The 21,754-nt window shown below is 38.9% G+C and overlaps 1 protein-coding gene across 7 annotated transcripts in view; it reads right to left on the bottom strand.

Annotated features, from left to right (window-relative positions):
* The window catches only part of LOC121904871 (CUB and sushi domain-containing protein 3-like), a 235,399-nt gene that overhangs the window by 34,317 nt on the left and 179,328 nt on the right, over positions 1-21,754 (bottom strand). For all 7 annotated transcript variants that reach the window (XM_042422653.1, XM_042422650.1, XM_042422651.1 and 4 more), the window contains 4 exons: positions 17,516-17,698; positions 14,452-14,628; positions 6,498-6,680; positions 1,174-1,347 (listed from right to left, as the gene is read on the bottom strand). In XM_042422653.1, the coding sequence (XP_042278587.1) occupies positions 1,174-1,347; positions 6,498-6,680; positions 14,452-14,628; positions 17,516-17,698 (717 nt within the window). The remainder of the gene's footprint in view (positions 1-1,173; positions 1,348-6,497; positions 6,681-14,451; positions 14,629-17,515; positions 17,699-21,754) is intronic.

Consider the following 21,754-nt stretch of genomic DNA (forward strand, 5'->3'; position numbering starts at 1 on the left):
TAATCCAAACTAACATTTCAAAAGAAACAAAAACACGTCATTATTCTTCTTGATATATCATATCTGTCTGACTGTTATAATGCAAGAATGATCCTGATGACAGTGACACACTCTTGAGCAGTCATGCATCTCCTGGGTTATTATTATACTTGCAAAGATGATTCTGAAAAGGTCTTAATGTAGTAAAGAGCATCAGACACTCCACTTGTGGCTGCACTCAGATCATCATCTTCATCATCAACGGTAGCTTTGACTCCAAATCTAGAGGTCAATTCACTCTTCATTTAATCAAAATGGAAATTCGAGGTTCTATTCATCTGCTAATGATGAAACACCCATTTCTGTCTTTTATGAACATGTAGTATAATGCCCTTTTCTTGCTGAAAGTTTTCTAGTATTTGATTTTTCAGGGCACTGACGGTTTTAGGATTACTTTAAGTGCTTACAACAACAAAAAAGTCCTTGACATTGTAATCAGAAGCAACACTAATAATCCCTGTTCTGCATCTTTGCAAGACTGTCTTACTCTATTTCATTTGTAATTCAGCTTGACCCTGATGTGAGAATTCCATGACTTATTCAGGGCTTTCATTAATTTCATTAACCTGAGATAACCTCTAAAGGGACAAGCAGCAAAGTGGTAGAAGAAACTTACCTGTGAGAAAACAACTTAAAAAGTAATGTAATGTATAAGATATGAAAAAACTGCTGGTATATCTGTCAGGAGATGTTGTTTTCAAAAAAAAACAACAACAACAAATATGAAGAATGAGAGTAGAGTAGAATGTTATGACACTGTCTGACTGGGTTATTATACCTCTCATAATTCCATGTTTTCCACAAATTTCATGCTTAGTGGGAAATCAGTAATTTGCAGTGAAATATACAAGGCATGATAGAATATTTAATTTTGACTTTTGATATGATATGGATTCATGATCAAAAGATGAGTAAGAGGAAAAGATACAGGATGCCAGATTTTAAGCATGCTTGTGATTTAAAAAAAAAAAAAAAATCACATTAAGAGAAAAGATCCAATTTAGGTCACGGTGCAAAGAACCATGTTTTAGACTGTGACGGAAATGTCACCAAGACCATTTCAAACACAAGGAGACTTCTAGACCTCTATAATTATCATTACAATTCTCATGAATGTATGAAAAGGTGACTCACGCAAGCACTGAGGCAGGTCTCCACTCCATGTTCCGTTCCCTGTGCAGGTGAGCACAGCAGGGAAGGACAGCTCGTAGCCAGGCAGACAGCTATAGCTTACGCTGGTACCCCACTCCAGGACTGAGCCCTCCAGGAGGCCATTTGGGATGGGTGGGGGTGTAGGACATGTCACCACTGTGGGCATAGAAAGGACACAGACACCGTCAAGACAAGCTTATCGGATGACATTCATTTCACAAGACGGCTCCAGTCAAGTTTGAGTCAAGTTGAGGTTCAAAAGGGATGGATTATGCAGAAACCAGATCTAGAAATGGTACATATTTCAACTCCATAATTCAAAATGGACTGACAGCACATAGCCTACAGTAGGCCTTTCTAATATTTCAGGTTGAATCCCTAATTGCAGCAGTGTGAAGTCTACAGAAAATATGATGGAGTTGGAGTTGAAGGTGGAATTTAAATCATTTCAACTTCAGATGCCTCTCTTTGAAGGACCCGACCAAATGGTTAAAATATTTGAATGTGGGAATATGGTTACTTGATAAAAAATACATATCTAGGTCAAAATATGAATTTAAGCAAGAAACTTTATGACAACATTTTCGTGGTCTTGAGAATATTTGATACTAAAGCCCTGGACAGAGGCATAAAGGAAAGATGAGACAAAAATACACACACATCAATAGTTTTTTGGTGTGTTGAAATCTGAGCGTTGCATTCTTCTATCTTCATACAAATAAACAAAAACAGCCATGAGATAAAACTCCAGAAGCACAGACAACGGAGTGCTTGGAGATAATTCCACATAAGATGGATTATGACTATGATTATCATGATTCGACTATTATGAAAACCAGGTTTTTAGTCCAGAGAAATGGTCTGTGCTTACAAGACTCTTTCTACCGTTTCTGTTTAGAGTATACTGAATAATTTTGGTGTGCAATGAGGGGACATCTTGTATCTGTGTAAGTCATAAACTTTCTGCTCAACAAATGTAATGAATGAATGCATAAAAAAGCTCGGAGTCTGTTCTGACACACTTAGAGATGAACCCGTGGGGACGCAGGTGGGATATGGGTTTTAGGGATGTGAATAAATTATAGCAATTGTTTTCTACCATTACTATCCTCCTTCAACACCCATCATTTCTCCAAGTCTCTCTTTCTTTTAGACATACTCACGCAACCCGAAACACTGTCATGTTCACACCACGGCTCTCAAGTTAAGGTTTAGCCTTTTGGCAGTGCCCAAAAGACGTTCCAATAAAGTACAGATGCAGCCATGTGAAGGCAGGCTCTATGGACATCTCTGGGGCAGGATAATGAACACTGCATCAGTGGTCGTCGTCATAAAAACACACATTCTGAGCTCTGGCAGGTTAGACTAGACCCCACCTGCTTCACAGACTTGAGATTACCTGGCCACTGGACACTCCACTGCCTTCTTCCCTCCTGCCCCAGTCTGCTTCTAGCATGTTACCTTTTTTCACTTTCAGAGTGCCACTTCCCATTTCTAAACCACCAATGTTCCTGCATGGTGACCTTTTCTTTTGCTGAGAGCAGAGACACTCACTACATCTAAGCAACCTGGTATTCCACCTGCAACAAGTCATTATGCTGATTTTAACGCAGACCACAGATGACAGCAGGTGATTTCATGTGTTAGTTTCTATAAAGAGAGAGATTTGATTAGATATATATAGTATATACATTATATATCTATATATATGTATAACACAGCAAATGCTAGCTACTCGGTTTCTGACAAACTTGGTTAAAATTGTATGTATCTTTTTTCACTGAATTTGGAAAAAACAAACTTTCTGCTAGTTGTTCAAAGCTATTTTTACACTATGCCATGGTTCCATCCTGAATACAAGCTGGCTGCAAATTACAATTACGATAGTGTTCATTTATGAACAGGTGATGGACAACTTTCCTGCCTCATGAAGTTTAGTTAAGATTTTCTTTTATTCTACACAAAGAATTACAGTGAATGTGGAGCATGCCACTGTGGATATACACACAATCTCTCCAAGGTGGAGCCATCTTTTGTTCTTGGTTGGCAGAGGATCCAAAAAGATTTCCATATGGACATGTTGCAGTAGTATACTGTATACATGCTTTAGAAGTACGCTATATTTGGATGGATATTTAGGGCATGAGGAATAAAAGTCAAAGGCAAAACTATACTGATGTAACAATCTGTTTTTTAATGTTTTGTTTGGTAATGTAATTTTGTTTCTCAAGTTCTCAAGGCGAAACAAGTTCACTTGAAATTGTTACTCTTTGATGTTAATGAATTAGTAAAGAGTGTCTTCAACTTGGGATTTCCATGTTGTTGCTCTGGAGCCCTTGGAAAAAAACGCACTTCATTCTGAATTACCTCACTAAAATGCCCAGCTGGATGCTGTAAAGTAGAAAGTTGCTTTGGGTGTGTACGTGTTTCTCCCTACAGTATGTCTGTGACACACTGAGAGAAAGAACAGGGAAAACACAGATGGAGGGAGAATGTGTAAGTGCACGTGTGCAAGTAGGAAAGTTACGCTGATTTAAGGAGTAGGCCTACTAATCCCATAAGCACTCAATCAGAAATGAAAAAAATCAAAAATAAAGGCATGGGTGGCAGGCAGAACTGAATGGGAAGCGGAGAGTGTCCCCATTTTCCTAAGTAGTTCTAAGCAGCATTAGTGCCTCTTAGCTGAACACGCCAAACCTGGGATTCAAACTGAATCCTTGCCGGGTGAGGCTTAGGATGTGTCATCGGCAGTATGTGTATGCACGTCGCCCCCAAAGTGGTGTGACTAGCACTGATGCGAACACACTAAGTGCAAAATTATGCACAAGCAAAACCTCTTTGTCTCTAGCCTAAAATTCTCACCCCCTTCCTTCTCTTGCTTCTCTTCACCCCTCCCTTCCTGGAATATCGGCTCATATCCCTGCGGCACATCATCCAAAACTATGACAAGATAACAGATGACATGACAATTTCAAACAGCTTGCCCCGCCTGAACCGCTGCACCTTTAACTTAAACCCAATCATGCAAAAGAAAAACGCAACCGATCATATTGGAAGAGGCACTGTTTTCAGTCTCTGATGCAAGAAAAGAAAATACATATTTCTGAGTCCTTTTTTAAGACCTCTTGCTGCATCAAAGTCAGTGATAAAGAAGATAAAAAAGCTGCGATTACAAGTGAGCTGTTCTATTGCTTGTCCTAGATAGTCTCTGAAAGAGATCAAGGGGGAGGAAGAGAGCAGTGACGAGGAGACAATAAAGCAGAAAATATCTGTATTCCTTCTTAACATCCCATCCATATTGAGAAATTGCAAAATTAATATAAAGCACCTCTTAGTAATCAAACTTCTCTCTCTTGACTTTCTTCTATTTATTTACCCCATGAGAGAGATAAGTGCTATTGGAAAAGTGAGAGCAGCGGAGAGAGTGAAAGGAGGCAGAAGGCACCCTCTGGCTCGCTGACTAATGCATACAGGTCAGTACAAGCTGACAGCACTCAAGCAGTGGTAGCGATGGTGGGAGCCAACATGAAGGTGTGTAAGCATCTGTGTCTATGTATGCATGAGAGATAGTTGTGAAATTGAATGCTCCCATGTGATTGTATGCATGCATGGTGGTGTTTGAGTGTCTGTGTGATGAGGAAGGCTAAGCTCTTGGGTTTCACTCCTCTCCACACCACCCCCATCAAGCGGAGCAGTATCAGGGCCGAGTGCCTGAGCTGCTGCGGTAGCTGTCAAGGATTAGAGCTCGGAGGTTAGGAGCATCGCACACTTTTATACACTCATGCGTGCGCATATAAACCCACGCTCTCTGTCTCTCTCTTTCTCCATTTAAACTGCCCTGGGTAACAGCTGTGTGACCATTGATTCATCCAACAGCTTCAACATAACATGGAAGAGGGCACGTAAATAATGAAATGCACCCATGAAATATTACAAATCAGTGTCAGTTTGAATGTTGTAAACTTCTAGGCAAGGTCATACAGGGAGCCCAAGGAGGGCAAGAAGTGTGTGGCTTAAAACCACAACTCTCTGTAAAAAGTTGAACTGAGGAATTGCAACGACACAAACTACTTTCTGGGTCCATAACAGAATCTTGCATATATACATCAGTATATCTGGAAACAAAAAACAGCCATTATATAAGAGGAAGATCTATATGTCTTATGTTTTTACTTTCCCTGATACTCATTTCCTCTAAGAATTTGTCTCTGGTGTTTGTCTGTGTGCAATGTCCGTCTCTCACACTCTGTCTCTCTTTCTTTCACAATTCATTTGTCCTTTCCCATTTCTCAAGAGGCAAATACAACGCCAGCACTCTTCTCTGTTACTGAGACAGCAGCCTGGGAACAGTTCCTTAGCAACAATGAGCCACCATTTGCCATTTACCTTGTGGGCTCTTCCCTTTCCTAGTGTACTTTTGAAATGTTCGCTGCACAAGTTAATCTTCCCTGCAATACTTACTTTTGGGTGTCACCAGCAGACATGCTAATCAATGCCTCCACTCGAGCGTCATAAATCATAGAGTGATGTAGCGCTGATGGGCAAACAACAACTAAGTCCTCTTGTTGGATTTTCTCACTTTGATGATAATCAAGCCTATAGAGTGCGCACAAACTTTTAGAGAGAGGAAGCCAATGATAAACTGTTAGAGTGCAATTAGGGGGATCCTTGTTGTGATGAAGAGGACTTGTTAGCCATCCATCATCAGGTGTCAAAGGAACTTTTAGCCTTGCTTCTGTAGAGCAGGTGGAACTCTATAGATGCAAGTGTGTGTGAAATCACTGTGTCCTAGATCAAGGGCTTTAAAAGTGTATTATATATTTCTAAATTTTTTTCTGAAACCCAGCTGTCTCTTTTCTAGAAACTTGTTAAAATGTGGTACTACTTTCATAATGTAGGGACGCACTTGACATAATTTAGAAAAAGAGTCAAAATTGCTTATAGTGTGTATATGGGTGTGTGTATACTTGTGTAAGCATACACACAAATACATACACCTGTTAATGCAAATGTGTGTGCGTGTGTCTGGCAGACATTCAGCCTTATGTATTTTTGGCACTTCTGTTATCAGCACACTGAGGTGAACAATTTGACACTATCTGACCACATAGGAAATTCTGTGTCACCTTGCTTGCTAATCTCATTAGATCTCAGGGTGTAAGCATGTACTTTATATTGTACGTGACAGTGTGCTAGCGTGCCAAGGTTGTTACAGCACAGTCTGATGGTTATCAAGGTTGACTGTGTACTGCAGCATGTGTACGACGCAGTGTATGCGAGTGTGTGCATTTGTGGGTGGCACTTACCTTGGCATGCTGGCATAGTGCCACTCCAGGTGCCATTGTTAGTGCACGTCCTTGTGACAGCGCTGTCCCCTCCTATCATCACATACCCCGGCTGGCACATGAACGTCACATTCTGGCTCACCGTGATGTCATCGCCGAATCTAAGTCCATTTGCTGGAATTCCAGGGTCGCCACAGGTGATCACTGTCATTAATGGTCAAACATAAGGGATCATGGGACATCAGAAATCATCCGGAATAGTGTCACTGAGTAGTGATCAAAGCATATTGAACTGCCATATGAAATATACTGTAAATAAGAAACAAAGTTGATTAACTACTGTATATCTAATGTCATTTAAGATGAACACCTATGCATGCAGAAAGCTTGGATGTTGAAGAAAGAGAGGTGAGTGACAGCAGATATGACAGATATGGGTTATCCCTTAGCTCTTAGCATCAAACCTTTAGTGGAGAGTATTTGACAACGGAGAGAGATAGAGGGAGTAATAATAGCTGATCAGGAATTTAAATTAGCACTATATGCCGATGACATTATTCTATGTATCAGAAATCTGGAGAGATCTCTTCCGGTGTTAATAAGCACGATCAGCACATATAGCAGTTTTTCAGGTTACAATTGAAAATACAAAAATCTGAGGCCATGATTCTGGGTGACACAGTTTTGCCAACAGTAAAAATGATGTTTAATTGGAAATGGGACCAAGAGAGAATTAAATGCCTTAACATTGTCATCCCCAAGAAGTTAGAACTTTTCTTTACATTTTGGAAACTTAGAGTTACAGTTTAAAGAAGACATGACCAGATGGAAAATGATACTACTGACATTGAAGTTTTCCAAAGAAAAATGTGGACTTGCCTTTCCTGATCTTAAAAACTTTTATCTGGCTGAACAAGTACAGTCTATCTTGGATGCAAGAAAATCTAACTGTCAAACGGAGATCAACAGAAGTAAATACAACAGAAAACTAACTTAGCTTAACTATAGCTTTAGGAACAAGAAGAAATGTTACAAAAAGGACAGAGAATACCTGGGAAATTAATTAGGGATGCATGATATTATCAGCACGTCATCGGTATTGGCCAATAAAAGCTCTAAAATGAAATGGGGGGAAGGGGGGGGACTTCTTTTTGGTTTATAACGGCAGTTGGCAACCAGCATATTAGGTGCATTACCACCACCTTCTGTGCTGGAGTGTGGACCAGAGATTAAATCCTACACATTAATCCTGTCTGTCTAATAAACTCAAAGAAAACTCTACTGCTCCACCCACTTGGCAGGTTCATTAAAGTTTTAATGCTTAGCTCCTGAACTCCAGTCTTCCTAAGTTCTTCCTTCATATATTGTCTTTCTTGATCATACTTAGTACAATCTATGCTTGCATGCATAATAGTGTCCTCAGCCAGCTGGAAAAAAATATGTGCATATATTGGTATTGGCATCGGCAATCGGCCACAATGAGTTGGAAATATTGGCATATCGGATATCGGCAAAAAATCCAATATTGTGCATCCCTAAAATTAATTATTTAAAAAGCTGGAGAAAAATACATCCAACATTTAAACTTGGTGAGGACCTGTTAGCTTACAGAGAGATAGAATGAGATCCAGAATTTACACCCAACAAAACAGACAAAACGTTTTATCGCTGGAGGCAGAAAGGCCTGATTTTCTTTGGACAGTTTATCAATGATGATGCTTCTTTTGATAATCTCTCCAGAAAATATGATTTACCACATTCACATTTTCTCTGCTACCTTCAGGTTAGAAGATAGGAAGCAGTTAGATGCAGAATAAAACTATTACATCCTCTAGTTAAGCTGATTTTTAAAAACCAAAGTATGACCGAACAAATAACCAAATATCTGCTGTTTACAAAATTCTTACTGATACCAACAGACAAGATGAAACAAGAGAAAAGAAAAATGAAAGAAGGAATTAGAAATTGATATATCAGAAGATGAATAGAGGGAAATGAATATCAACACTCACAAAACAACATTCACTTTTTTGGCAGTAATATTCTTGGAAGATACAACTCCATTGCTTCATAACACCAATTCACAGGCAAAATATGATAAGATTACTCCAAAGTGCTGGAGGAACTGTGGAGACCCATCTCATATATTATGGTTTTGCCCAATATTAAAATCATTTTGGGAAGCAATACATAACGTAGTTCAGACGATATTGAAAGTAAATTTCCCATCGGATGTCAACTACTACCTACTTGGTATGAACCCATTACTTATAGTAGAGGACAAATACTTTTGTATTTGCAAGAATCTTCAGAACTACTGCACTGAAAGCAGTCGCACACAACTGGTGCCAAACATAGAAGCAACAAATACATGGAGAGATGTGATCAATCAAGTGTATACAGTACTATGAATAGGATAACATTTACAATTAGCGACCAAAGACAGCTGATAATAGATGGAGAAAATAGATTAAACACTGCAACCATGTGAACTAAAAAGGTTGTAATTAAATGCATAATCAAGTGTGTACTGTATAAGTGATTATGCAAGTGTTAATATGTACAGTATGTGAGATAACCGATGGTAAAGAGGGATGTATAAATAGCAATGGGTTCCCTTATGTACATCTGTTTGTATACATGTACAAATTACTGTATTTATATTATATAAATATGTGGATCTGTTTAGGCGCATACATAGCAGGTATGTAATACAACCGCATCACTACTTTGTATAATATTAATTGAAGCCATAGGGAATCTGGTTGATATATGATTGTAAATGTATACAAGATGTACACATATATATAATGAAATGTGTTAACAAAAAAATGAAGATATGAGTCATCCCAATGAGTGCCTGTCATCACTTTTATATACTTTTTCATTTTGTTTCAGGAAGGACAGTCTTAATTTTTTGATAGCATAGAGGAGGGGTTGCTTTTTTTTTTTTTTTTAATTTTAATCTTTCTTTCCAACATTGTTGGTGGTTTCTTAATCTTGCTGTCCATTCACTTGTGCCATGAGGACATAAACCATTTTTTATTTTTATTTAGATACTATAAGCAAAAAGGGGAGGTAGAGTGTAAAGTACTATTAAATCAGAGCATATGATGATTGATCATCACCTGTCAGCTACAGGCAGTACCTTCCCATTCTCTTGAATGAGAAAGTGTGTCCAACTTTTTGATTGGTGTTGTATTTGTTTTAAAAGTTTGAATAGCTGAGCCAAAAACAGTGGTACATGATGAAAATGTCTCATTACTAATGCAAATGGTGTAGCCACATGGAGTCTCTCCAAACCTCACCAGATTCATGATTATGTTAACTGTGGTCAGTAACTGTTAGTTGTTTCCCTGTTATCTTTTACTTAAATGGTTCTAAAAAGTTGTGTATTGTTTAATCACAGACACGAACATTTCCACATATATAGTGCTGCTCTTCCCTGAGTGTTGCTTGTATGTATTTTAAGAGTCATTAAATAGCACTTAAGACTTGATAGACTGCTAATTTGTTGACCTCTATGTGGTATTGAATATCTCCAAAATATCAACTGTTCATGAACTAAGAACAACATCCTTGGTTTAAGCTGTGTGGCAATGCGATTTGTTTTTATTTACATATGAGAACTCTATTAACTCTTAAAGGAGCATTTATTCATTCAGTTTATCTGAAAACTTAATAATCATCAAATATGGGGATACATGTTTTTCACTGGACAGTGACAACATACACACAATGGTTGTATATATTATGGCTCTGTGCCTCGTTGCAGCATTTTTCAAATTAGAGGCTCACTAGTCAACATAAAAATCTGTCTGCACATAAAGCCAACTGGGCACTATAATAACAACACAATTATTTTCAAGACTGTAGCCATATCAAGCCTACAAAGAATCATTATACAGCATCTGTTGTGGTGTGCCTCGGACTTTAGTGAGACGGAGACCGTCATTGTTAGAGTAAAAATAATAGTAATAACTATGATCTTCCTATATATTCACTTTCAAACACTCACTATTGTGGTCTTATTATTTTGAGATATAGTGGGAGGGTGGATTATTTTTTATCTAATTCAAGGAGAGGGCTCAATTAAAATAGTAATAACATTGGGAAGACCCCCTTCACTGATAATTTTTGTTCATTCCCTTAATCTCTTCTTTTCAAACGCCTAATCTTGGCTCCTTCTCATGGCACAAGTTCTACAAAGCAAACAGATGGCTGAGTGTTGGCCCACTACATTGTCAGGTCTTGCCCTAGTGCTATCTATGATGGAATTGTGAGTTGCCAGCCTCTATCTGATTGCTTTTTCATAGCCCTTGTTTCATCTTACAACTCTAATTTGTGCCTACTTATTACAAATCTTTCCTGACTTGTTCACCTTAATGTAAGAAGCCAGTTTGATGCATATGGCTGTCCCCGCTAACGCCTCCTACCTTAAATTAATTCTTGTTTGTTTATTTTCAGTTGCTGCCAAGGACTTCAGCACTTGGACATATTTATCATCACTGGGTGAGACTAACTTTGCATCCTGACAGGATGTGTCTAAGAGCTGCAAGTTCTCAACACAGAGAAGAAGTATGGTCTTCACTTTTGCCACTACATTTTACTTGTTCCAATAATAAATCTAATCCTACAGTGGAAGGATATATTTTCAAAACTAACATGAAACTACAACACTGACAAGTAAGAAAGTACCCTACCGAAAATCAGGTGAAATCAAAGTTAACTGTACAGCCCTGATGTTTGTCTGAAAGATGACAGAGGTTATACATGTACTGTATTTGTTTTCTGTATACTTGGAGGAGTTCTATACTATGCCCTCCTTATAGGTTCCTGCACCCAGTATCCTATAATCTATGCCAGATGATTAAATTGCAGTTCAGTTGACATTGATGTATTTGATGTCTGATACACAGTGACAGACAGGACTCCATTGATAGTCATGCTAGCGGCATGGTTTTAGGGATGGCAATTCAAAGATATTTTTTGTCTACCGTATGGAGTAGTGGTGACAAATCACTATCATTTATGCATTACCCATAATGCCCTGACTGATCTGACATTAGTGTTCAACCAATTCTCAATAGATGGTTACCACATTTAAATCTTGTAAGATGCAGTCTGCTTGTGTGAGACTATCAGTTGGTTTTATCAAGACAAGAATTGGAAAATATCTACATGGGATTCAAATTAAATCAAACATTCCTCTCCATCCGAATACTACTGTGAATGACTTTGATACAATTTGAGCAAGGTTATAAACACTGTGTTTTTTGGAGATAAAGGTGCAATAACAGTAATTGAATGGCAAATTCTGCGCTAACAACAAAATCTGTGTTTCATGGTGAGACAAAGAAGCAAGAAAAGGGAGATTTTGATAAACTGACTTACATTCTTTGGCTGTTTGAATTAGACTTATCTTAAAGTATGATGACATTGGGAAACAGCAGCTGAACTGCTGTCTTTGTAGCTGAATGTATGTATGTACAGTTTACAGTATGTGTATTAGCATTTTTGCGTTACTGTACAGGAGTGCTTGTGTATGACACAGTGTAGGTCTTCGGTACATTTAGTCACCAAACTTACACTGAAACACGTCATCTTGAATTAAGCATGATATGTCTCTGAACATAAGTCAGAAGAAGCTGGCATGAATAAAAGACAGCTGATGAAAATTTCAATTGGTATCAACTAGAACATCTCAGGAGGGTATGAAAAAGCGGTCTTACTGAAAGAAAGAGAGAAAGAAACAGAAAAAGAGTGTGTCTGTACATAAATGTAAATGTTTACATGTGTCTGTCTATCTGTTGGAGTGCACTGCGTTGCATAGTCAGACATCACAGTGCAGAAAGCCTGCAGGCTGTTGACTAAAACAACTCAACTTCACTGTGCAGCTTTTTTTCATTCAGTACATTTACTTGCTCCCAAGAAACCAGGTTACTGGGAGAAATCAAGTCAAGTCAGGAAATCAGAAAAGGACTTAACATGCACTGCCATAACCTTTTTACTCTAAAACCTGCATTTAGATGGAGCAGGCCAGGAATGAGGTCTCTCTTTTCCTCCTGACAGTACCATGCTGACATGTTTTAGTTGTGTTGGTGACATATGATCCTATATTCTAAAGTTTTTTTGCTTTTTGATGTAATAGTATTGGACAACAGTTGGCAGAACCAGAGCACAGGTTGGGAGCGAGAGAGCACATCATCTTTCCTGCGTATGTAAAATTACTTATCTGGTCTTATGTATTTTGATTTCAGTTAAAGTCAATCTTTGGATTCGTTATCTTCAATTCAAGAACTCACTGCTATGCTTAATGAAGCTGGATTGCTCATTTACATGACATTTAAGAAAGCGGGTTACCACAGAAAGCTATATCATGACTGCTAAACACACCGATGTGCATGTTGCCTTGAAGTCTATATTTAATCTCAACCTCCAACCCCATGCTCCCTTACCCCACGTCCACTAGGAAAATACCACAGTGTTGGTGTTTAAGCTAGGGGAGGGAGAAAAGGAATAGAAGAGAGACAGAGGAGAAAACTAAAAACACTAGAGATATATCAACAGGATAAGGGCATGTTATAAGGCAAATAGTCTCCCAGAATAATTAGTGTTTACTGTTTATTTCATAAAGTGCTTTATGGCTTTAATTTACAGTTCACTGAGCAAGTCTCTTTCCCAGTGCACTTCAGCTAATTCGCTAATTCCTCAACATGCTCTATAAATTTCATTTATCAACCACCAAGAGAGTAAAAAAATAATAAAATAAAAGATGAACTTTTCTTTCTCCCCTTGAGAATGTTGTGTGACTTTGATCTGGTAACCTACATGATCGATTACCCATGAACCGTGAAAATGATTGCCTCCTTAATGAAGGCACACTGGGCCAATCTTGGCATCGTAAGTATTGATGTTCTTGAGGTGACCACTGAAACGTAATATGAAGTGATAGCATACAGAAGGATAACTATAATAAGTTTGGTGATGAGCAAGCTAGGAAGTGGGAAAAGGGGAAAGAGAGCTATTTTGCCTTTCTGAATGTTTGATCATTATTATTCAATCCAATTTTCAATCTTTCTCTCCCTCTCCCTCCCTGTGTTTATCTCTCCAGAGACTCATTTCATTCCAAAATTGAAAATTATGCCCATACCATTCATCTTTTCTTGTGATTCAATAACGAGCAAAAGAATGAGGAAGAGAGAATATTGTGATTTCCAGAAAGAAGAACAATGTGTAATTTTGTTTGATAGTCATCCTGGTGCAAATTGAATATAGATTGGCATACTTCTTAATTACTGCAAGGCTCATTTGCTGAGATCCAGACAATAAAAAAAAACACCTGACAGTTTTGACGCTTCCCAGGGAGAGGAGGCTCAGAGAGATTTATGTGCTGTTTGAAATCTTATACTGTATTTTAGCACCGCTGTTGATCACTTGGAGCGCCTCCTTTTGGCAGAAATAGGGAGCGTAATAATCTTCAGTTCCATTTTATTGTTCACAGAGCATCACACAGACTACAGAGCAATAAGCGATTCAGTCGACTATAGTGTGTGAATGACACACCTGACCGCGTACTTGGTCAGCAGAGGCTCACAACCAGGATGGGACTTAATTCATTGTGGGTGTACCCACGACACCCATGGGGGTGCCTAATCTCCCTAATCCTATTTTTACTTTTTTTCCTCCTATTCTACCTCTGAAAGTGACTATAACAAATTCTGTGACTGCCAATTCAGATGTGTGATTGAGCTAAATGTGATCAACCAAGAGGCATTGAATTGCACTGTTCATAGCACTGTTATATTTAGGACTGTGCCTGAATTTTCTTTGGCAGTGAATAGACAATGCATTGCTCTTCTTTTCATTTCATAACATGAACATTATGCAGCAGAGTGGCCTTTTAAGTGTATTCCAAAAGACCAAGAAACATGACTCCATTCTCCCTTTATGTTTCTGTGCATATAATACTCACTTGTGCAGTTTGGAGTCGTGCCAGACCATGTGCCATTGGCCAGACACTGGCGCGTGGGCGAGCCAGTGAGGAAATAGCCCTCCATACAAGAATATACGATGGAGTGGGAGAAGGTTGTGCCATCCACACGGGAAATACGGCCATGAGCAGGTGTACCTGGGTTCCCACATTGTACCGCTGCAATACAGGGAAGAAAAGAGAAGGAGGTGAAGGTCAAAGGTGTAAAATAGTAATGGATTTTCTATTTTCCATATCAGTGATTCACAATCTGAGGGTCGGGAGCCCCCGTGGTTGCTGCAAGATGACTTTTGAAGGTTTCAAGGTGATTAAAGGGTTGTGAAAAATATATTCCTCCTGTATTATGTGAATAATAATATTTATTTATGACTTAATTGTTGTTGTGCTTTCGACCAGATTCATATTTGTAGTTTCTTGACTCTGTCTGATTAGTACTCAGGAGGAACAGTCTGAAATGGGAAAATAGAAATCATTGATTTGTGTCACAATTCCCCATTATATGTGTGCGCCTCACATCAGGGGATGCAAAAAAGTATTGTTTTTCTTTTAAAGAAGCTGTGACCCAAACCAGTACAGAACCATTAATCCATACAGCATAACAGCTTTATTATGAGAAACTAATGAGCAGAGCTGGTGCAGTGGTACACAAATCCCCATCACGTTATTGATGAGTCATCGGTAAATTAAGTGCAGTTTGTGTGTTATCAAGTCCCATAGTACATCCATGGTAATGACATTTAGTTCAGTCTTAAAAAAAGAAGAAGATATAGTATTTTGCATGATGGTCTGAAGACTCAGGCTTCAAACTTTAACAATAACAACATTTTTAGTACTAGATTTTACTAATAAGGAACAGGTGTAGAATTATTATATTGATATATTATGATAAAATAATCCTGGTACAATCATTGGGGAAGAAAAAATGGCTTTTCTGTTCTCTTTTTTTTCTGTGTCCTTTCCAGAATTTCAGTCTATGTCACCCAAAAGGGGGAAGGACAGAGTTTGTTTCATGCGTTTTTCTTCTGCTCCAAATCATGTCTAATTAGGAAACTGATTTGCTCTCTCAATCACCTAATTGCCTGGAAAATCTGAAATAGTGATTCTTGTAGGAGACGGACGTGTTGTAGGTGCAGTGGTGATTTCTCAATTACCACATGTGTGTATATAAGCACGCACATTCACTGAGGTGCAAACGCATTACTCAGGCAGATACCCCAACACCCCAGGTGCCAACATCCTCACATTACTGTACTGTAAATGCACATGCACGCCAAAATAAAGTATGGTAGTCTCTCTGGCTTCCTCTCTTAATAATTTGAGACAGATATGATGATAGATGAGCAGGACAGACCTTGATGGTATTGTGAGATGGATATTAAGCTGAATATCCATAGTGACTGTTTTTCAGAGACTGTAAAAGGTTGTGGATAACAGATGGACGGGCTTTAACAGTAGACAGGGCTTTAGATCACAGACAGACAGCACCGAAAGTCATTCAGGCTCCAGTGAATTCCTGCCCCCTCCCTCCTGAGCGGAAGGGACAGCTAAAACAATCTTTAAATCAGGAGTTCAGCTGGGAGATGGAGAGATAAAAAGGTAGGAAAGATGAAGAGTTAAGGGGGAGAAGGGAGGAAGCTGAGCAATAGAGAGAGTGAGACACAGAGGAGGGACAGATGGAGAAGTGGACATGGATGGAGAGACAGCCAGACAATGAGATTAAGACAGAGAGAAATCAAGGGAGAAGTGAGAGAAAAGGGGAGAAAGAGAGACAGACAGAAAAAGAGGGACAAACAAGAGAGAATGAATGAAAGGCAGATACACAGAGAGTAGTTCAGAGGGCCTGGTGCATTGGCCTACAGTATCATATTAAAAATGACACTGGCACTGTGCCAAGCTGGCGGACAGTAGAGGAGAGCAGAAGCAGTCAGATATTTGCCTCAATATCCGGTTGACCCCTGGGGGTAATTTATGCAAGATGTAGAGCGGGCGTTCTGTGAACTAATATCTTCAAAATCCACAATGATTCATTTATCACAATCCAAAAGGAACTTGGCTTTAGGTGTCTAGAATTAATTATTTTTTTGGTTGCAATCTGGAAGCTAGTCACAGTACCATGTGCTGGCAGAAACTACCAAACTGCAGCAGAGAGATACTTATCCATCTGGTGCAGTACTGTAGTGTTTCTGAGCGTTTGCAATCATTTGTGTGTGTAGGTGTGGATGCCTATGAGCACCTATGTATACACAGTGTGCACATTTACATTTGCATGCAGCCCATGAATTGCATACAATGTTTGTGTGTGTAAAATAGGACTGGGATAGTTTTCAATGCCAGAGCTAGTATGATAACCAGTTTTGTTACCGATATTCAAACAATCGGCTTTTTGGAAACTTACCTTGTAGAGTATAAAACCCCTTTTAAAATTTAATTAACTTAAAACATTCATTAACTGGTTACAGATTGAATCACTATTGTATATTTGAGAGTATTGAGGTGTATTAGAAGCAGCAATGTGACAATAATTAATATTTTATATTACACTATATTATAGTGAGAATGGAATTTATTACAAAAAATGTAGCATCTCCAGGTATTTAAAATAATATGTAGATGATGCTGTCACATCACAGAGAACACATTAATTACAGCATTGCAAACAAGACAAATTGTCTTGTCACAATGCAGCCATACAAGGACTTTGCTATAATAAAATACAGTCTAAAACTATAAAAAAATAACAACAAAAAGAATCAGTAATAAAGACTAAGAAGCTGACTAAGCTTTCAGCACCAGCTTTCAGTACTTGACAGTTTAATACTTGGTGTTATGGTCTCTTTTCAATCAGTAGACAAAAAGTATTGTGTTTCAATACCCAGCCCTACTGTAACCACACATCTCTCTGTTAAACTGTAAATTTTAAACTGAGTTTAAATGTGTATCCGCTTGTGAGTGAATGTGTTTGTTACCTCTTTTTAAGACTCCTACGCTCTCCTCTCCTACTGTTTAATACACAACATGACAGAGACATTGCAGAAATCTCCCTTACGTTTGCAGAACGGCTGTCTGCCCGACCAGGTCCCGTTGGGGAAGCAGATCCTCTCTGCTGAGCCGTAGAGTGTATGTCCCACTGCGCAGGTGAAGCGCACTTTGCTGCGCACTTTGAAGTTCCCTGCCTCCCTGCTAGCATGGGCAGGTGTGCCAGGATCTCCACAGGTCCCCGCCGAGTCGCCTGCAATGGGAGATAACAAAACAAGGAGGAATGAAAACAAAGAAACAGAAGATGCCATCCACCGTCTATGTGTGTGTTCACAGATGAACCCTTTCATGTTGGTGTGGTTGTGAATTATAACACAGTGTTCCTCTATGTCAAGCAGAGAGACAATACTGCGAGGACTTAGACTCAAAGTGTATCTTTTGAGTCCACCAAGAAGCAGGTATAAAACACACAATGCACCAATGAATAGTTGTCACCAAGCCAACAACCTGGAGGACCAATACTTTTCACTGCTTTGACACTAGGAGCTTTCTGTCCATAAAAACAGCAGGGCCAGAATTACAATAAAAGGCAACCAGCTGTGGTTATGAGAAATGATGAATACGGTTTGACCTCTAAAGCTAAATGCATTTTCATTATCCTGAATCATTTCTCCTGCCTCTTGTCCTATGGAAGAACATACAGTACTTTCAGTGTCTTTCACCACCTGTCTTGCACATCTATGAATTAACTCAGATAAAAAGAGATGCTGCATCTCATTAATTCTCCTTCCATGTCCCCATTAGGGTTGTCTCCGGTGGGTAAAAAAAAATGGGACATGTTCTCTTTTTCAAACATAAGAAATGAGAGAGAGATGACAGGTATGGAGTCAGGGCGGTGCAATGACTACTGAACATTTCATGTTGTGATGAACAGCAAGCCAAGCTGAGTGGTGTGTGTGAGTCAGAATGGAGTCTAGGGGGTGGGACGGTTTTTGGTTTTGTATTCACTAGGGACACCCTCAGTGCAAAAGAAAAAAAGCACATAACACACATAACACCAACCACCACTTTCACTGCTGCTGCTTCCGCTCTCCCAGAGAAATGAAACCAATGGAGGAAAGAGACGAGAAAAATCAGACAGACAGACTGATAGATAGACTGATAGATAGACAGATAGACAGACAGATAGATAGATAGATAGATAGATAGATAGATAGATAGATAAGAGTACTGTTTGTATGATATCTAATCTCCTGTTGTGCTCGTCTGTACGGTTCAGTACATGTTGTCTCTTTGTGGGAAGTCTGTGCTTTATTGGCTTTGAGATCCTATTCTTTGAGCTGTGCACACACCCTGTGTATCATTCTCTGCGTGTTGGCTGCTGCTCTCTGTATACAGTGCAGTAAACAGCTGCACTATTACTGGACTTGTTGACAAAGCCTTACTGCACAAACATCAAGCTTATATCTTCTATGCACATCCCACGGCTCGCATGTGCACGACTCGGATTCGTCGGTTCAAGGTCTCACAGCTGGAGATGATATGTTTGTGTGTGGCAGTGGTTAGCAAATGGGTGTGTGTGCATACGTGTCTACCACTGTACTACATGCATGTGTGTGTCTGTTAGAGAGTGCACTTGATGCATGTGAGTTTTTTATGCGTCTTGCATGCGCTTGTTTCTGTGAGTGCATGTAAGTATGCGTACTCATTTGTCGCCTTGGTGTGTGCATGTCCGTTTGTGCGAGCATACATACGTGTGTGCATGTCTCACAGCAGCTGTCGGTACTTCATTAGTCTCCTTCGGTTAGGTGGGGCAGCCCAGCTAGGCGTGCACTATGACAGCTATAATCTCACTAATTGGGATGGTGGTGGATTTGGTTTGAATCTGAGTTAATGTCCATTCACCGGGCTCCCTTTGTGAGGAAATAATAAGGCCCTCAACTCAGCCATGCAACAGTCGAGGACAAAAGGGGAATGACTTGGCAAGCAGTTTTAAGCTCGCTCTTTCTAATTAACAGGGGAGAACAGATGAGAGGAAGGATACAGTAGATGCATGGATGGATGCATGGATGAGAACTGTTTCTGGACTTCTGAAGAATTCACAGCTCAAATTATTTTGTTGCTATTGCTGATCTACACTCTCTGAAAATTGCAATGCTCCATTTTAATGATTTCTAGACACGCAGATAAAGCTAAAAGACTATGCTGCAACCTTTCTGCAAATAAACTTTTAAGATTATTGGAAAACATCAAAGGGAGGCTTAGACTAAGTGATGGGACATTAAACAGGGAATGTTTGAAAAAACATCTAAAATATACATTAACACTTTCCAGATAGCTCATTTATCTTGGTAACACTGCAGTACTAATTGCATCACTTCATAAGTTTTTGCTAATGTGCTCATGAAAACTAGGTGCTAAAATGTACATTTGCACTAATTTAACACTCTCCAGGCATTTGCTTTATCACGACTTTAGTTCCTTCTGATTTTTACTACAGCTGTAACAGATGTGTATTACCATGGGTCTGAATTCATCAAGCCTCTTACTAATGAACAAATGATCTACAAAGGTCTCTTTTTTCCAGTACAAGTTGCTCATTTCATTGTTAATTAGAAGCACTGATGCAGTATAATCCGGTGTGACAATGTGAGGACAATGCATTTACATGCTAATGATCATCGTCTATAATCAATATCAATATTACCTGAGTCAAAAATGTCACAATTTTCTAAATACTTCGACTTTGTTTCTATGTTCTGTCAATTATACATGTAAATATTCTACCTTTATGAATTAAAATCAGTTCAAAATAAAATAAGAAAATGCCCCTAATGCCCCTTCAGTGTTTATATAAATCCAGTGTCATCTATTTTTCTATTAGCATCTGCCAGGAGTGCTTCTGTATCAGTGAAAAGAAATTAAAGTTGCATTTTTATCCTGATTCATATTCATATTATTCATATTATCTGCTAAGGCTCACCTCATCACATCCTTTTTCTTTAGCTCGATAAGTCACAGCATCATTTATAATGATTAAATCCTCTGGTCACTGACCCGGGACTCCTATTCTGCTCCAGAAATTCCTCCACAGGGGTTTACTCTCTAAACAGCAATTGCTCTTTGACAATTTAAATACTTGGGAACAGATTCATGTTGGCTTTACTTATCTCACTTCTCATGTGATGAGTTGATGCTGATTACGTTTGGGAGAATTTAAATTAAATTCACTGATTCTAGTTTGGTTTAAATGGTTTTTGCTCAGATCAAAGCAGAGTATATTTGCCGGGTTTCTTCAGACAAACATAGGCAGCAGAGCTCATGGTGGTGATACACAGTGATGAAAGTGGGCAATGAAATGAAATATAATACAAATTTGCAGATCATCGCTTTCCAAGTGGCTCATTTGTCATAAGGATGCTGATCAAATCATCTCAATAACAGATGGAAAATTGCTTTTAAAGACTAGTTGATAAAGTAGAAAAACGAAACCTCTCAACACTGCTTGGAATACTAACCAAAAGCATTAGAATTACAAGCTTTATTAGATTTTATTGCTATAATTTCATACCTAAAAACAGCTATTAGGCTGTACGCAGCAGATAATTGTGCAGGTGCAAACAAACAACCACCCTACCACACCTCTGTGTTGCTTCCTCCATTTAGCAATACTAAGAACAAAAAACTTTATAGAAACTGACTGTGAGACAGATTTAAGCTTCTGCAATCATGTGCATCTCCTTATTATCCTGGGAGGCTTCCTCACCGCCTCTCTACTTTTCCACTGTCTGAGTAAATACAAAATGTTGAAGGTGAGTAGGGAGTTTGCACTTCTATTTAAAGAAGAAGCAAAAAAACAGTCATACAAGTCTGCTTACAAACATTACTTCTGGCTCAGTGAGTTGAACAAACCAAGTGAACATTCAGTAAAGAGAATCCACTTAAATGGTCAGGAATGCTCAAGTGTGATGGGAGGGAAGAGCACAGATGGGGATTAAGGGGGGAAGTTTGTAGTTCTAAAGACACATACTATAAGGCACTCTTTTTTTCAGGTTTTCAGAAAATGTCAAGAGGAGTGTTTGCAACTAAATGTCCTGAACACAGGATACAAACACTTCTCTTTGCATTTAAGTATTGTCAAGATTGATATTTAACTTGATTATTACATGCAGGAAACAACATTTGCTTCCACGTGGCATAAGTGTGAAGTCATGACTCCCTATCACTGAATTGAAGAGGAATGATGGTAAAAGGTTATTGTTTGGGTTACTTGGCACTGGTCCACCATCAGCGTACTTTCCAAGCATTC

This window comes from Thunnus maccoyii, chromosome 10, assembly GCF_910596095.1.
Source record: "Thunnus maccoyii chromosome 10, fThuMac1.1, whole genome shotgun sequence".
NCBI classification, from domain to species: domain Eukaryota; kingdom Metazoa; phylum Chordata; class Actinopteri; order Scombriformes; family Scombridae; genus Thunnus; species Thunnus maccoyii.